General features: G+C 42.7%; 1 protein-coding gene across 5 annotated transcripts in view; it reads right to left on the bottom strand.

Moving 5' to 3' along the window:
- TMOD1 (tropomodulin 1) overlaps positions 1-18,217 on the bottom strand; it is a 305,423-nt gene that overhangs the window by 105,362 nt on the left and 181,844 nt on the right. For all 5 annotated transcript variants that reach the window (XM_033917789.1, XM_033917773.1, XM_033917798.1 and 2 more), the window contains exon 6: positions 1,170-1,300. In XM_033917789.1, the coding sequence (XP_033773680.1) occupies positions 1,170-1,300 (131 nt within the window). The remainder of the gene's footprint in view (positions 1-1,169; positions 1,301-18,217) is intronic.

The following is an 18,217-nucleotide window of genomic DNA, read 5'->3' as shown; positions in this document are numbered from 1 at the left end:
GTGAACCTGTTTCATCCCAGTATAAGCTCAGAGAGGTTATGGTCTGACACCTACTAGCTCCATATTATTTTTCTTTGTTAAAAGTTACCTCTTAATTTTTCAGTTTATTTACAGCTCCTCCTCCAATTATTGAGGACTAATCATACTTTGTGATTTATTATTTCATTGTTTAAATTTCCTTAAGAAGTTAATTCTTGTAAGGAATATTTCTGTTAACACTGTATTTGTTCTTATTTGACTGATAAATATGTGAAAAGTTTAAAATTTAAATAGAGATAAAAAAAAAAAAAGAATCACACTTACATGAAGAAAAAAGCCTCAAGACTGTATTCCGGCAGCACTTTACAACATGTAAAATAAAGCTGCCTACTCTTATCAAAGGCAAAAAAATCTCCACTTTGAATGTCTCTGAGAGACTCTAAATGAAACGACAGCCGCCGATGTGCACAAACATGTAACGTCTGGTATCACCAAAGATTGCTGTAGATGCTTCAAATCCTTCCAATGACCATTTTCTGACTCCCAAAAGATCCCAATGACAAGAAACCTAATTTTGCCATGAAAAACGGCTGCTTCAGGGGAAAAACAAGCTTGCTGCAGCGACACAATTTATATGGCAGCTTAAAACAGTGGAACAGAACCAGAACTTAAATATTCAAGCTAATAACATCATTTTTCAGAACTTAACTCCTTGTTGAGTGAAAAAAAATAGTTCCTCCTATTTGTTTTAAAGGTATTTCTATATAACTTCATTGAGTATCCCCTAGTCTGAGCTCATACTTTGTTGATGTCATGTGTATATTTCTACTGGCAACTTGAGCTACAGATTCTCAATCAGTGTTCTGTTAAGTGTTTGATTATAAATTAAATTTACTGTGTTTACTGCTACGATACAACTGCAATTAGTGGTATATAAATTTAATAAACACACAAACATTTATAGTCACAGTATTTTTTACTTTCACTAAAAAAAGCACTATTTCAGACACTTTTTTTTACTTTTACTCAAACACACTTTTAATGGGTTTAATTATATTTTTTACTTTTACTTAGGTATCAAATTATACATTTACCTTTACTTTTACTTAAGTACTATGACCTGTCAGGTACTACACCATCACACTGCATTCTCTGCTCCAATTGTAACAGAAAGTAATACTGGTACATACCCTGATATTATTAAGGTTGACTTCTTTGATGTCAGGATCATTTCTCTTTACTCTTTCTAGGGTTTCTTCTACATCTGTTGAATTAGGTTCTTCATCAGGAACTGGTTTATATTGTGTGGGTTTAATAACACCTAGATGAGAGACAAATGACAACCTCATGCTACACAATACAACAGAGAGGGATCTGCATCTACTCTCACTAGCACAAAATAGTCACTGAGTTAAGTAAAAATCATGTATTGCTGAACATCAGCAGGATATGGGATAATCATGTGATTCAACATAGAGATACACTTTAAATTCAGTCCCAATAATTATTTATTTTACACTTTATTTTTCATTTTTAAACAAAATAGAGTAACCAAGTTCAAGGCATCAACCAACCAAGATCAAAACATTGTCCCCCAAACAGTCCCTCTAGAACTCAACCCCCCACCCCTCCCCTCAAATCCATAGATGGGTTGTAGTTTCAAGATAAGAGAAGGGCCAAGTACATAAACCAAAGCAGCTCATCTCCCCATCATCCCAGTAGGTAGACAGCCTATTCAATCTGTCCATTAATCCAAAAGCTCCCATTTTGCTTGTTGCCAAACCTGAAAAGGTTTTCAAGTTTTTAGAAAAGACATGAATCGGTTGCGTTGGAATACAGTCAACTTTGTCATTAGGTAAATGTGTTACAGCTTGGTGATTATATGTGCTTTTGAGGGTATAACTGGTTGCTTCCAAACTGAGGCTAGGACCATGCACCTTCTGTAACAACATGTGCCAGTAGACATCGCTTCTTAGTCCATAGCCCCGGGGGGGGGGGGGGCATAAAGGAAGCTTGTCCAACTGTTTATGCATCAATGTCCCCAAAATCTCTGTAGCCAGATTGATCCCCAAAACAGATATGCAGTAAGGTCCCTTATTCCCCACACTGATGCCAGCACTGCTCTTCATCTGAACCACACATTCTTTGTAATTTCACAATGTGTAATACCGAATTTTTTAGCCATTTTTCACTAAGGTACTAGCAATAGAAACCTTTAACAGAGAGTTAAACATTCTACTCCATGTTTTATAGAGAAAAAAAGAATACGGTGGAATTGATGTTCTTGATGCACATTTTTATTGAATTCTTGTAGGATACACACTTATCTACATGAAGAAACAGTGGTGCAGACCCAATCGTTTATTGAATATCTATAGGATACAGGCTCATCCACATGAAACAACAACAGTGCAGACCCAACACAGTCCTTGTTTCAGCTATAATAGCCTTCCTCAGGGGGTCCCAAGCATTGGGCACTTAATGGTAAAGCGCATGTCTGGATGAAAAAGATATCTCCAAACTACTTTTCTACAAATAAAGCTTCAAAGTGTAGTGTTCAGCAGCCACAATGCAGGAGCTAAAATGAAAGACAGCATCATTCAATCCCCCAATTGCCCCAGGTACATTAGATAGATTGTGAGCCCAACGTCACAGGCAGGGAAAAATGCTTGAGTACCTAAATAAATTCATGTAAACTGTTCTGAACTCCCCTGGAAGAATGGTATAGAAAATTTAATAAATAAATATGCACAGTGAGGAATCCACCCTGTGATATTTCATGGTAGAGTACAGGAGTAGTTTGCCATTGCCTTCTCTTATGCAATGTGTGGCTCCACTATGGACCCCTCAGCCTACAGCACCTGGTATTCCCAAGTGGTCTCCCATCCAGGTACTAGCCAGGCCCAACCCCACTTAGATTCCAATAGTAAGAGTTGGCCTACTCAGGGCAGCCAGGTCATAGGGTCTAATAAGATAATGAGACAATAAAGCAAAAATAAAATACATCAAATGTGTGCTATAAGATCACAGAAAATACAACGTTGTGACAACATATTATATATATTTTTTAGAATTTCTGCTACTGTTCATAGTTGGTTATAGACTGTTCATAGTTGGTTATTATCCTATTAGTCTTTACATGTAATGTATTTGTTACCCACCCCTTTATTTGTCATCATGGTTTTATCCTTATGCTTATACGATCCCTCCAAATGAGTATGGTGTACAAAAGATCCTACAGCCATTTCCTACCTCAACTATGGAACCACACAGATCAGGTCGCTAGACTCACTAATGACCTTCCGCAGAACAGTAAAGACCTTCCTCTTTTGCCAATCGGGCCATTAAAAACTGCCTCCTCAATATACTTCTAGTACTCTTCGCTATGACCAGTCTGGTCTCTAGAATAAACTCCGTTATTGTCTACTGTAACCTATTTGTTGTCATGACTAATCTGTTTTCAATGATTGTGAATGTCTACTTGTAACCCATTCTGAGCTTCTGGGAGAACGGGATAGAAATCAAAATAAATAAATATATGTGGAGCCAGCATAGGAAATACATCCTGGCTCGTCTCTGGAGAAGCTATCACTTCCTGGATGTAGAACAGGAGCTGACATTGTTTCTTTGCCAGAAGGTTGTGAGACTTTAATTTTCTTTTCTTTCTTGGCTTGGATCAGTCAGAAAAAAGTTCCTTTGATGTTGAACATGCATGGCAAACTTTGTGATACTTTCTTAAGTTCAGTAATTTTTAGTGATTTTTCACAATATACATAAGAAAAATATACAACATTAGAAGAACGAACATTTTTGATTTGGAGGCAAATACAGTATATTAACAGTATAGAAAATATACAACTCAAATGTTCCAAATAATACATAAGCAAAACCAATTCGATAATCAAGAAAAATAAAAACATAGAACACGACATAAGGTCATCCTAGTCAAGGAAACCACCCTTCAAAGTTATAGTAATATCTTATAAGCTAGTATAGGGTTTAACAGATTCCCAAATCCTCTCAAAACGTCCTTTTCGACCATGTTGTGATGCTATATTTGCTTCATATTTAAATATAAAACCAACACATTACCATCACATGTGAAAACTAAGATCATGAGTACATTTCCAAGATTTTAGTTAGTTAGAAAAAAAAAATTAAGGGCTCCTTTTATGAAGGTACGCTAGCGGTTTTATCGCATGCACTGGATTAGCACACGCTAGCCAAAATAATAATAATAATAATTTTATTCTTATATACCGCCATACCCAGCGAGTTCTAGGCGGTTTACATCAATTAGAAAATGACCTGCATTGACAAGCAGATTTACAACAATTTACAACAGTCTGCAATGAAGGGTAGATTTACAACAATTTATCAGAAATTGCAGCTTAGATCGAACTAGACAAAGGATGTAGAGAGTAGGAAAAAAGGCAAGGTCTGGTGAAGGAGGAGAGGAGCAGGGGTGAGGGAGGTGTTATGTGGGGTGAGGGGATAATTAAGGGTCGTGTTTGCTGAATAGGTAAGTTTTGAGCAGTTTTCTGAAGGCAAGGTAAGTGGGGGCCTCGAGTATCATTTGGGCTAGCCATGGGTTCAGCTTGGCTGCTTGGAAGGCGAAAGTTTTATTGAGGAATCTCTTGAGATGACAGTGTTTTAGCGAAGGGAAGGCGAACAGCTGAATTCTACGTGATTTCTTGTTGTTGCAATAGAGGTTAAAGTGGGTGTTGATGTAACTTGGTGAGGAACCGTTTACCGATTTGTAGCAGAAGCATGCGAATTTAAAAAGAACTCTAGAATCGAATGGTAGCCAGTGTAGTTGGTGGTAGAAAGGGGTGACGTGTTCCCATTTCTTTAGGCCAAAGATGAGGCGCACGGCGGTATTTTGGATTATTTTTAGTCTGGTAGTTTTCTTTGTGGCGTTAAGGAAAATGATGTTGCAGAAGTCTAGAATGCTGAGGATGGAAGATTATGCAAGTAGGCGGAATGAAGTGTCATTGAAGTATTTTTTTATGGTGCGTAGTTTCCAAAGTACAGAGAAGCTTTTCCTAACGATGAGGTTGGTATGGTTTTCTAGGGATAGGTTTTTGTCCAGCGTGACTACCAGGATTTTTAAGGTCGCTTCTAGGGGGAAGGTCATTCCTTTTAGTTGAATTGTAGTTTCATTGATTTTATCTTTGGGGGAGGCTAGGAAGAATTTTGATTTGTCGGAGTTTAATTTCAGTCTGAATGAAAGCATCCAGAGTTCAATCTGGTTGAGAATGTTTGTAATGTGGTCGAGTAGTTCTTGTGAGAAGTTGGTTAGTGGGATGGCTATTGTGATGTCGTCTGCATAAATGAAGAATTTGAGCTTGAGGTTGTGTAAGAGTTTACCTAGGGAGGCTAGGTATATGTTGAATAGGATGGGGGATAGGGGGGAGCCCTGCGGGACACCGAAGGTGTTGTCCCAGCAGTTAGAGAACAAGTTATTCTTGAATACCTTGTAGGATCTATTTTGTAGGAACCCCTGAAACCAGTTGAGGACCTGATCTGAGATGCCAATGTGAGCTAGGCATTCAAGGAGAATGGTGTGGTCGACCAGGTCAAAAGCACTGCTCAGGTCGAGTTGTATGATCAGGACACTTGAGCCCTGACTAAAGAGCGTGTGGAGGTGGTCGAGAAGGGAGGCTATGATGGCCAATCAGGCTATGGTCCGCACGAAAGCCTGATTGGTTGTCGCATAGAATGTTGAATTTTTCTAGGTATGCGGAAAGTTCCGCCTTTACCATCCCTTCCGCTATTTTGGTAAATAGGGGGATGCTGGCAATCGGTCTGTAGTTAGATGGGGAATTAGGAGGTTCTTTCGTGTTTTTTATAATTGGGGTAATCATAATATGATCTTGCTCAGACGGGAAGTTTCCTGTGGATAATAGGTAATTAACCCATGTCATCATTTTTGCTTTAAAGTGGGGGGGGGGGGGGCAGTTTTCATGATATTTGGTGGGCATGTGTCCAAATGGCAATAGGAGTGTGTATACTTGTTGTAGTAGGTATTGAAGGTTTGCCAATCGGTTATTGCAAATTGTTTCCAGCTAAGGTCAACTCTGGCTCCAGGGTCTGGGTTTGATAAATTAAAGTCTGGGAGGATGGAGAAGAGCTCGAGGGGATTGGGACTGGCGGGTAGTGTTGTTCTTAATTTTTGGATCTTGGTGTTGAAGAAGTCGGCAAGGGTGTTGGTGGATTCTTCATGTAAGTTTGTGAAGGTCTCTATGTTGTATAGGTTGTTAACCAGTTTGAAGAGATTACTGCTATTGGTTTTAATATTACCGATTTTGTGGGAGTAGAAGTTTTTTCTTTTTTCATTAGTGAGGTTTTTGTACTTTTTTTAATTTTTGTCTTCAGGCCAATCTGTGTTCTAGGGTTCCGGATTTTTGCCATTGTCTTTCTGCTTTTCTGAGATCCTTCTTGCATAACAGCAGTTCAGGATCGAACCAGCCCTCTTGGTTAGGGGTTCTTATTCTGCGGGTTTTTATGGGGGCAATCTCGTTTAGTATGTTGGTACTATTTTGGATCCAGGAGGTCATGATTTGTTCCGTTTCTTCTATTGGATTGGTGTTAATTTCGAAATGGGACCAAAATTCCGTAGGGTCAATCTTTCCTCTGGTAGTGTGGGTTTTGATGATTCTTGTTTTGCCGCTTTTAGGGGGTTTGTGTTGGCATCCAATGGTGAAGGTACATAGACGGTGGTCGGACCAAAGGGAGTCTGACCAGTTGCTTTGTTTCCAATAAAAAGTGGAGTTGGCCTGTTCCTTGGAGGATAGAGTTACCAGGTCTAACTGATGTCCTCTTTGGTGGGTTTTGATAGGGGGGTGTTTGTCATAGCCTAGTTGGGAGAGCAGTGACCAAAAATCCGAGATTTCTGGTTGGTCAGTTTGCTCGAGGTGTATGTTGTTGTCCCCGCATAGTAGGTTGTAGGGGCTTGTTAAAGAATTGGTAAGTAGTGATTCAGCGAAGTCTTCTTTGGTTGTGGTCCATTTTTTGGGGGGTATGTAAAATAAAGTGATGGTTAATGAGGAGGGCAGTGATTTTGAGGCTAGGGCGATGGTTAGAATTTCAGAGTTGGGCGAAGAGGTTGTGTTAAGAATGGAAGCGTTGAGGTGGTCTCGGAAGATTATTGCTAGTCCTCCTCCTCTTCCCCATGTTCTGGCTAGGGAGAGAATCTTGAATCCTGGTGGTAGACAATCTTTAATGATGATGTCTTTGTCTGATAGCAACCAGGTTTCTGTGAGAAGGACAAAGTCGGGGTTAGTTTCAGTCAGCCAATCTTTGATCAGAGTGGATTTATTCCTCATTGATCTGATGTTTAGGTAAAAGCCAAGTAGGGACTGATGGTTGGTGTGGTCGAGTGGGGAGTAGTGGGAGTAAGCAAGTTTTTTTAGGGTTCTTGGTTTTTTTGTGTGGGGCTTGGTCGGTTTGTAGGGGTGAGGGGGGATATTGGGCGAATAGGCGTGAGGGTGGTCTTGTGTGGAGTCGAGAATGTATGTAGGGGTTCTGGGTTTTACCGATCGGTGCAGCGTGAAGTGGATGGGAATGGGGGATGCATTGGAGTTGTCTGCGTTGCAGAGCCTGGAGGTGAACAGGTAGAGTAGAAGTAGTGCTGCGCATTGGTGTGTGATTGGCCTGGCTATTGTGAAGGGCTCGTCCAACCACAGTGGGAATGGTTTGGGAGTTTCCTGCAGGCGATTGTAGGGGGATAAAAAAGGGAGGAGGGTGGCTCAGTGTGGGGTTTTTTTTTTTTTTAAATCTTGTGTTTTTGCTTGGATGGTCAGGATTAGTGCAGAGAGGTAGGTACTAATTGGTGAGTACTAGATTCGCAGGTCGAGATCGGTAAAGTAGATTCCTGTATAATATCCTATAGTACAGTGAAATGATATACAGTATAAATTCAATACAGTCCAGAACAATTTCCAAAGCGATACAGTGCAGTTTACGGGTTGAAGACCAATACAGTAACAATGCAGTAGAGGGGTTACGGGTTTAGGTATTGTTATGTTGTATATAATGGTTAATAGAGGTTTGTTAGCAACTGTTGTGTGGTGATAATGTGCTGAGAGCTGTGTAGCGCTACTGTCTGTACAGGTCTAGCAGGATTATACAACAGAGTATTAAGTAGCAATAATACTTATCCGGTTGGGTTATCAGGTCTATAACCGTGAGACCGGGAGTCTAGAGAGTCGGTGCTGTTGGGTCTGTCTCGTGGGAAGGAGTTCCTTTTTGGGTTGAGCCGGCTGTGTCTTTGTCGGGCTGCCGTGTCTGTGACTGTAGTGGAGATCCGTGGTTGTGTCTGTGGTCTGGGCTAGGTTGTGTGATCTGGAAGCTGGTATCGGAGGCTGCCTGTGCGGGTGCCTCACTCAGGTGCTTCGCAAAGGCGCCTGCTAAAAAAGGAGGCAGTAGCGGCTAGCGCGTGCTATTCTACGCGTTAAGGCCCTAGCGCACCTTTGTAAAAGGAGCCCTAAATGTTTATTCTCCTCTGTAAAGGTATTATTCATAGAGAATATATTACAAATCACTCCAGAATATAGGAGCAGTTTGGTAGTTTGTAATAAAGTTTATATGTGACACAAGACTTCTGACCAAAAAACTTGCACTGTAGGGCAAAAGAAAAGAATATGATCTAATGTTCCTATAGCTGCAAAACAAGACCAACAGATATTAGTATCCTTGAAAATTTTATTAATCTTTACAGGAATCCAAATAATTTTATGTGCAATAAAACAACAATTGCCTGATAGAAGCAGCTCTGCACATTTTTATATACATTTTCCAAAAATAGTTCCACATTTCTTCATCCACTGTAGTTTATAGACTCAGAGACCAGGCATTAGTAAGGTTTTATAGAATAGGTTTAGCTGTATATTTGTTGATGATTTTATACCAGTTAGATACTTCATGATGTATTATATATATTTGTTCTCTCAAAGTAGCAATCATGGGTATTCATTGTTGGGAAGAATATTACCAAAGTGCATTTTGAGCAAATGTCTTATTTGTAGCCACTTGTAGCATTGCATAAAAGATATTCCATATTTAGTTCTTGCCACAATACTAGGGGCAAATTCTATAAAATTCTATGAAAGATGCCTAAAGATATGGGGGCCAGAATGTGGAAGTCCAACAAGTTAGGCATCCAAATAGATTGAATAATAAGCATAATTAATGGCTTTAACAAGCAATAATTGGATGTTAGATGTCTAAAGGCCAGTGGCGTACCTAGCATATGTGACACCCGGGCCCATCATTTTTTGGCACCCCCCCCATCTGTACGAAAAACATGATTTTTAGTAACAAGCCACATGTCACACATGAATATCTAGGAAAAGGCAGCATCTTACATACTGCAGTGAGCAGTACAACATCAATACACCCATTGTAAAACTAAACAAGCCAGACTAGTACAGATCAATCCTACACCATCAATCCTAACAGAAAACCATGTCTTTCGAACACACAGAACACAGAAAACACATTCGCCTAGTATGGAATATGTCATCACAAACTAACCCCTCCCCCTTTTACAAAACTGTAGTGTGGTTTTTAGCCACGGTGGTAACAGCTCTGATGCTCATAGAATTCTGAGCATCAGAGCTGCTACCACCACAGCTGGCGCTAAAAAATGCTCCACAGTTTTGAAAAAGGGAGGATAAAATAGAAATACATAGACAAAGGTTAAATTGAACCAGCAAGAAGCTGGACTCTGCATACAATGCAACACCACAGAGACAGTGACACATGTCTCCTAAAGCAATAAATAAATAGAAAATTTTTGTTCTACCTTTGTCTTCTCTGGTTTCTGCTTTCCTCATCTTCTTGTTACTCTCTTCCTTCCATCCACTGTCTCTCTTCTCTCTGCATCTTCCATTTGCTCTGTTACTGTGCCTATCCCTTTCTCCCCCCCTTCCAAATTGGTCTGGCACCCATCTTCTTCCCTCCGCTCCCCCCATAGTCTGGCATCTCTGTCTTCTTCCCTGCCAGCATCTTCCCCCAACTCTCTCTTCCCCTTTTCCCTTCAGTGTCTTCTCCCCACTCTCTGTTCCCCATTTCCATTCAGCATCTTCTTCCCACTCTGTCTTCCCCATGTGCTTTCAGCGTCCATCTCCCCCCTCTGTCTTCCCCATGTGATTTCAGCGTCCTTCTCCCCCCCTCTGTTTTACCCTGTTTTCCTCTCCACCCCACCTTTCCTCCCTTTCTCCCTCCCTGCCCCTTACCTTCGTAGCATTTTCTCCCACCCCCCCGGACAACAGACCCGGTCCGACAAACCTCCCTGCCCTGTGGCCGGTGATGTCTAAACTGCCTTCTTACAGCAGCCGGAGTGTTGTAGTTGCATATGGCTGCCGTAAAGGTCGTCTCTGATGCAACTTCTGGTTGCGTCAGAGATGACCTTTGCGGCAGAAACATGCAGCTTCAACACTCTAGCTCAGGGGTGCCCACACTTTTTGGGCTTGCGAGCTACTTTTAAAATGACCAAGTCAAAATGATCTATCAACAATAAAATTTAAAAAAAAAACACAAAGCACACTGTACGCTGAGAAAATGTTAATGTTAATTATCAAGGCAGATGACTCTATGCACTGTCACCTCAGTAACAACCATACAAAAATAGACAAATATACCCTGTCCCTTTTTACTAAAGCACAATAGCAGTTTTTAGCGCAGGGAGCTGCGCTGAATGCCCAGGGCAGCTCTTGACGCTCATAGGCTCCCTGCGCTAAAAAACGCTATTGTGGTTTAGTAAAAGGGGGCTATAGTGTAAAATATAGACTGCAGATATAAATTCAGACACATTTTTATCACTAAATTGAAAATAAAGTCATTTTTCCTACCTTGTCTAGTGATTTCATGAGTCTCTGTTGCACTTTCTTCTTCTGACTGTGCATCCAATCTTTCTTCCCTTCTTTCAGCCTGTATGCTTCCTCTCCTCCACACCTCATTTCCTCCCCCGACTTTTTCTTCCTCTATCCCTGCCCTTTCTTTCTCCCTGCCTCCTTCTTTTTCTCTCTTCATGCCCCCTTTCTTTTTCTCTGTTTCCCTTCTTTCCTTCTGTCTCCCTGCCTGCCCCCTTTCTTTCTTTCTCCTTGCCCTCCCCCAAGCCATTGCCGCCACCATTGGGGAATAGCCCCCCAAGTCACCGCCATCGGGTAATATGCCCCAAATCCGCTGCTGCCCCAAGCTCTCCTTCCCTGTCTTCCCTGCGTTGGGCCGACCAGCATTCCTCTCCCCAACGTCAATTCTGCCTTCGGAGAGGAAGTTCCGCCAAGCTAGGCAGCGATTGGCTAGTCCAAACTTCCTCTTCAACGGCAGAATTGACGGGGCGAGGAAGGCTGATCGGCCCGGTAGAATTTTCCAGACCTGGCCGGCTGTGCACCCCTCCTAAGGCTGCACCTGGGGTGGACCGCCCCCCCCCCCCTTGGTACGCCACTGCTAAAGGCTATGTGTGATTCACAGAATAGGTGTCCAGAATTTCATCATGCTGGAGTTTGGATTGAATTAAAATTTGAGGAACAAGATTGTAATAGACCTGTATGGAGGTTCAATTATACATTGCTTGCAGATTCTAACTTTATTGAAGAATTTCAATTAAAAATCAATGAATATTTTCAAATCAATGCTTCAGAGGAAATCTCTTTAAAAACACTATGGGATGCTTTCAAAGCTACCTTGAGAGGGCAAATTATCTCATATTCGGTGCATGTTATGAAACAACTTAAATTGGAATTCTCTAATTTGGAACAAAATGTTAAGGACTTAGAATCACAATTGGCCTTGCAATGGGAACAAAATACATTGCAGGCCCTCTTAAAAGCTAAATACAAATACAATGAGACTTCCTCTCAAATGGCTAGGAAAGAGTTGTTTTCTCAACAGGCTCGAATAAATGGAAACTCGAATAAAGCGGGAAGAGTATTAGCTAATTACCTTAAAGCTAAAATAAGTAAAGTAAAAATTGTGGCTATTACAGATAAGAATGGGGAAACTCATTTTCAAATTGGAAATATCTTAAAACAATTTTTGAAATATAAAGCTTTATATTCTTCTGAGCTTTATTCAAATAAAGAACTTGAGGGTTTAGAGTTCATGAAGTTAATTAAGGGACCTAAAATTCTTGAGCATATAAAAGGAACTCTTGATGCGCCTATATCAATGAAAGAACTACAAGCAGAGTTGAAGTCCTTTAGAGTTGGATCCGCTCCAGGTGGTGATGGGTTCACTGTAGAGTTTTACAAATCATTTCAAACTATCCTATTACCTCATCTATTAAATTTATATCAGGTTCAACTGACTAAAGGTTGCGTTTTAGGTACTATGGCAGAATCTTTAACTATAGTTTTACCGAATCCAAATAAAGATCCTAAGTTGGTTTCAAATTACAAGCCTATTTCTTTGATTAATGTAGATGGAAAACTTTTGGCTAAGTTATTGGCTTTACACTTGGCCAAAGCAGTGGCGTACCTAGGGTATGTGGCACCTGGGGCCCATCATTTTTTTGACACCCCCCCCCCCCCATTTAAAAAATTTTTTTTTGTAATGACCATGAAACAGAATAAATGGTCAGAATAGAAACAGGCAGTGAAAATTTTTTTTTATTGAACCTCATATATTACATTACATTACAAGCAGCGCTGTTACAAACATATTCTGAAGGTACGGTACAGGGATTCAAACAGGGATTGGACGGATTCCTGAGGGATAAAGGGATCGTGGGATACTGAGAGAAGTATCCAGGAAATAAGTATAGAAACCCGACCAGGTCGTGCATGTGCAAAACCGGAGGGTTAGGACTTCGATGGGAAGATAGGACTTCAATGGGAAACCAGGGTGGCAAGGGGGCCCCTTCTGGTGATTCAGACAGGTGACCTGTTTGGGCCGCCGCGGGAGCGGACTGCTGGGCATGATGGACCTATGGTCTGACCCGGCGGAGGCACTGCTTATGTTCTTATGTCAATGCTAAGGTTAACAAAGTTTCCTTCCTTGGAACAGAAGGAGATACTGACAAACCACTGGAAGAGATCCCAAAACAACTACCCAGGAACAACACCCAAAGACCCACTCAGTGTGTGAACCAGTTGAGTGGAGTGGACTAATTAGGGGGTGGAAATGGGCCCGAAGTTTGCTCAGCAGAATATCCCAGACCACCTCTTCCTCTCAACACATTGACACGCTGCCACCACCACAACCACCATTAGGAACATCTCACCGGGTAGGCCAGCAATGCTTATAAACTTTATAAAACACATTATTATATTTTCTTATAAAGCACATATTTTAACTGAACTCTCTGACATCCTCAGCCTTGCCATTCACAAAAATAGAAGGAAGAAAAGTTCCCATTTCCTGCTGTCTCATGTCCCCAGCCTATACAATATTTTTCTTCTGCAGACCCTTCAAAAGTCTGACCAAATCCTCGTTTCACTTGCATTATAAAGTACTGAGGATGCCATCTCTCCCCAAGCCCAGGTCCTAAAATCTAAGACAGTAACTATTATTCCAAACATAACATAACATAACATAACATAAATTATGTCTGAATTGTCATGACATCAGAAGTGCATATGGAGTAGTTGCAGGTGATGCTTGGGACAGTTCTGATTGTGTTAATTCGGTTTTATGTGTTTTTTCAATAGAAGGGTTTTTATTTCTTTTTTGAAGGTTTTGTAGTCTGTGGTCAAGGTCAATAGGTTGTACAATTGGGGGTCGAGTGTTGCAGCTCGAATGACTAGGAGGTTGTTGAACAGTTTTTTTCTTTTGACGTTTTTGGTTGGAGGGTGTGTGAATGATACGTGAGTTCTCCTATGTCTGGTTGAGGTGGATTGAATTATTTAGCTGAAGAAATTAGTTACCCCCCCCCATTCCACACACATTAATTCTCTTCCATTTTTGTTCCCATTATAAAAAAAACACTGATAAGTTCCCCAAAAAAAAAATACATTAAAATAAGAAGTGAAAACAAAGGCCCCTACAGATGAGAACATAACATAAGAATAGCCTAACTGGGTCAGACCAATGGTCCATCATGCCCAGTAGCCCATTATCATGGTAGCCAATCCAGGTCACTAATACCTGGTCAAAATCCAAAGAATAGCAACATTCCATGCTACCGATCCAGGGCAAGCAGACACTTCCCCCTTGTCTTAATAACAGACTATGGACTTTTCCTCCAGGAATTTGTTCAAATCTTTCTTAAAACCAGCTACACTATCTGCTTTTATCATAACTTCTGGCCACTTCATTTTTAAGTTTAGATCTTTCCTTCCAAACAGAGACCTTGCTAGATGTCAAATACAGCACAAGGTAACTTCACACGGACTTAGCTGTACAGGAAATGTTTTTTTCTTTCGATCACTACATAGCCTAATGCCACACAAGCAGAGCTGTTACAAACATATTCTGAAGGTCAATGCTAAGGTTAACAAAGTTTCCTTCCTTCAACCACAAGGAGATACTGACAAACTACTGGAAGAGATCCCAAAACAACTACCCAGGCACAACACCCAAAGACCCACTCAGTGTGTGAACCAGTTGAGTGGAGTGGACTAACTGGGGGGTGGAAATGGGCCTGGAGTTTGCTCAGCAGAATTTCCCAGACCACCTCTTCCTCTCAACCCATTGACACGCTGCCTCCACCACTAGGAACACCTCACCGGGTAGGCCAGCAATGCTTATAAATTTTATAAAACACATTATTATATTTTCTTATAAAGCACATATTTTAACTGAACTCTGACATCCTCAGCCTTTCCATTCACAAAAATAGAAGGAAGAAAAGTTCCCATTTCCTGCTGTCTCATGTCCCAGGCCTATACAATATTTTTCTTCTGCAGATCCTTCAAAAGTCTGACCAAATCCTCGTTTCACTTGCATTATAAAGTACTGAGGATGCCATCTCTCCCCAATCCTAGGTCCTAAAGTCTACGACAGTATCACAAACTAGTGCTGCCAGATTCAGGAAAAAAATTTTCGATTCAGTCTATTGAATTGGTTTATTAATTCGATTTTAATGCCCAATTGGATGTTTTTTTCAAACATCCTGGTGGGTTTATTTTATAGCTTTTTCACCCCCCTTTGGCTTCTCCTAACCACACTGGTGCTGTGGTGTAAATAAAATAAAGAAACAAAGAGGGCTTTTCCTCTCTCTGTTAAATCCTAGCTCACGTTTGCGGTCTAACACCAGCTCTGGCAGGATACACATTTCAAATCTGACATATTGTAATCACAAAACAGAAAATAAAATTAGTTTTTCTACCTTTTGTTGTCTGGTTATTTTTCAAATCTTGTTGGTCCAAGGCTCTGGTTGTCCTCTGATAACTTGCTTGCCAGGGTCTCCTTCTTCCTTCTTTCTGCATGCTAACCATCCATCTGCCATCTCTGTCCTCCCCGTTTCCCTTCTCTCCCCCGGATGTCTGGCATCTTTCCTTTTTTTTGTCTCCCTCCACAGATCCACCTTTTCTTAACTACCCTTTCATCCAGCATCTCTCCCTCCTTCCTGACCACCCCAGGGTCCATCATCTCTCTTTTTCTTTTCCCAACTACCCTCCTAACCAGTATCTCTATTCCCCCCTCCACAACATCCCTTGTGTCCAACTTCTCTCCCTTTCTGTTCCTACCCTCCCTAAAACCCATGGTCCATCATCTCTCTCCCTCTCCTCTATTTTCATACCCATTATTTCTTCCCACTCAAAGTCCGGCATATGCACTTCTCTTTGAACCCCACCCCCTTCCCTCCGTGAACTTCTGCACCAGGGCCCCCTCCCCTGAAGGCCTGTCCCCCCCTTAAAGGTCTGCATCCCACCCCTGAAGGCCTCTCCCCCCCTTTAAGGCCTGCACTCCCCCAAATGCCTGTCCCACCCCCTTGAAGGCCTGCACCCCCCCTCGAAGGCCTGCCCCCCCTTGAAGGCCTGCACCCCATCTTGAAGGCCTGTCCCCCCCCTTGAAGGCCTGCACCCCCCTTTAAGGCCTGCACCCCCCTCTTGAAGGCCTGTCCCCCCCCCTTGAAGGCCTGCACCCCCCTCTCGAAGGCCTGTCCCCCCTTGAAGGCCTGCACCCCCCCTTGAAGGCCTGCACCCCCTCTTGAAGGCCTGCACCCCCTCGAAGGCCTGTCCCCCCCTTGAAGGCCTGCACCCCCCCTCGAAGGCCTGCACCCCCCCTCGAAGGCCTGCACCCCCCCTCGAAGGCCTGCACCCCCCCCTTGAAGGCCTGCACCCCCCTTGAAGGCCTGCCCCCCTTGAAGGCCTGCACCCCATCTTGAAGGCCTGTCTCCCCCCCTTGAAGGCCTGCACCCCCCCTCGAAGGCCTGTCTCCCCCCTTGAAGGCCTGCACCCCCTCTCGAAGGCCTGTCCCCCCCTCGAAGGCCTGTCCCCCCCTTGAAGGCCTGCACCTCCCCTTGAAGGCCTGCACCCCCCCTTGAAGGCCTGCACTGCCTCTCGAAGGCCTGCACCCCTCCTCGAAAGCCTGTCCCCCCCTTGAGGGCCTGTCCTCCCCTTGAAGGCCTGCACCCCCCCTTGAAGGCCTGCACCCTCCCTCGAAGGCCTTCCTGTCCCCCCCCCCCTTGAAGGCCTGCCTGCCTGTCCCTTCCTTGAAGGCCTGTCCCCCTGAAGGCCTGTCTCCTTCCCCCCCAAGGCCGGCCTGCCTGCCTGCCCCACCCTGAAGGCCTGCACCCCCCCCCCTCCGCAGAACCACTCGCCCTCCCACCACCTCGAAGGACCGCTCATCCGCCCAGCTTGCCTGCACCATTTACCTGAAGCAGCCTGCAGCAAGATCGCGATCCCAACAATCTTTGTGCTGTTTTGGCTCTGTTTCCTCTGCCGCGGTCCCGCCCCTCCTCTGACATCAGAGGAGGGCAGGACCGTGGCGAAGGAAACAGCCGAAGCAGTGCAAAGATCGCTGGGATTGCGATCTTGCTGCAGGCTGCTTCAGGTAAATGGTGCGGGGAGGAATCCAGATGCGAGACGTCGGGGCTGAACCGGACGCAGGGGAGGGGGAGGGACCGGGAGCACCCCCTCAGAGCTTGGCACCCGGGGCGGACCGCCCCCCACACCCCCCCCTTGGTACGCCACTGGGCCAAGGCTCTCCCTTATATTATTGGTATGTACCAAACAGGGTTCGTTGCTCAGAGACATTCTTCTAATAACACCAGACTGGCTTTTCACATGTTAAATCTAACAAAAGCTATAAAAGATCCGGCTTTCTCTGTATCCTTGAATGCAGAGAAGGCTTTTGATCGTGTGAAATGGAACTTCATGTATCAAGCAATGGATTGGTTTGGTATTGGTTCTGGATTTATACAAATGATTCAAACCTTGTATATTTCCCCTTATGTAAGATTATGCATTAATAATATGTTTTCTGAACATTTTTGTCTTAGAAGGAGAGTTAGACAAGGGTGTCCGTTATCTCCTTTGCTTTTTGACATTGTATTGGAACCCTTGCTTTTGGCTATTCAACAGGCAAGGGAGATTCAGGGTATTCCTTATACAGGTCGGGAATACAAGGTCTCTGCTTATGCAGATGACATATTGCTTCATTTGAGGAATCCTAAAACCACCATTCCACATTTACTGGATCTGATTGATAGATTCGGAAAATTCTCTGGTTATAAAATAAACTGGAGCAAATCAGAGGTTCTTCCACTAAATGTATATCATACAAAAGGATTATTTGATACATTCCCTTTTCTTTGGAAGGAAGAGGGTATAAAATATTTAGGTATTTGGATAAAAAGTACACTGAAAGAAACTATGAAAGTAAATGAAAAATCTTTATTGCTGAAGGTCACAGAAATGTGTGAGCATTGGAATCTGTCTTGGTGGGGGAGAGTCTAAACAGTTAAGATGATGATTCTGCCTGTAGTTTGTTACCAAATGGGTATGTTACCGTTGTTTTTTCAGGGGTCCTTTTACAAAAAATTAAATAGTAACATAGTAGATGACGGCAGATAAAGACCCAAATGGTCCATCCAGTCTGTCCAACCTGATTCAATTTAAATTTTTAAATTTTTTCATCTTAGCTATTTCTGGGCAAGAATCCAAAGCTTTACCCTGTATTGTGCTTGGGTTCCAACTGCCGAAATCTCTGTTAAGACTTACTCCAGCCCATCTACACCTCCCAGCCATTGAAGCCCTCCCCAGCCCATCCTCCACCAAACGGCCATATACAGACACAGACCATGCAAGTCTGCCTAGTACTGGCCTTAGTTCAATATTTAATATTA

The sequence above is a fragment of the Geotrypetes seraphini genome, chromosome 1, assembly GCF_902459505.1.
Source record: "Geotrypetes seraphini chromosome 1, aGeoSer1.1, whole genome shotgun sequence".
Taxonomy (NCBI): domain Eukaryota; kingdom Metazoa; phylum Chordata; class Amphibia; order Gymnophiona; family Dermophiidae; genus Geotrypetes; species Geotrypetes seraphini.
The sequence above is the reverse complement of the archived record's forward strand: the minus strand, read 5'-3'. Positions and strand labels throughout refer to the sequence as shown.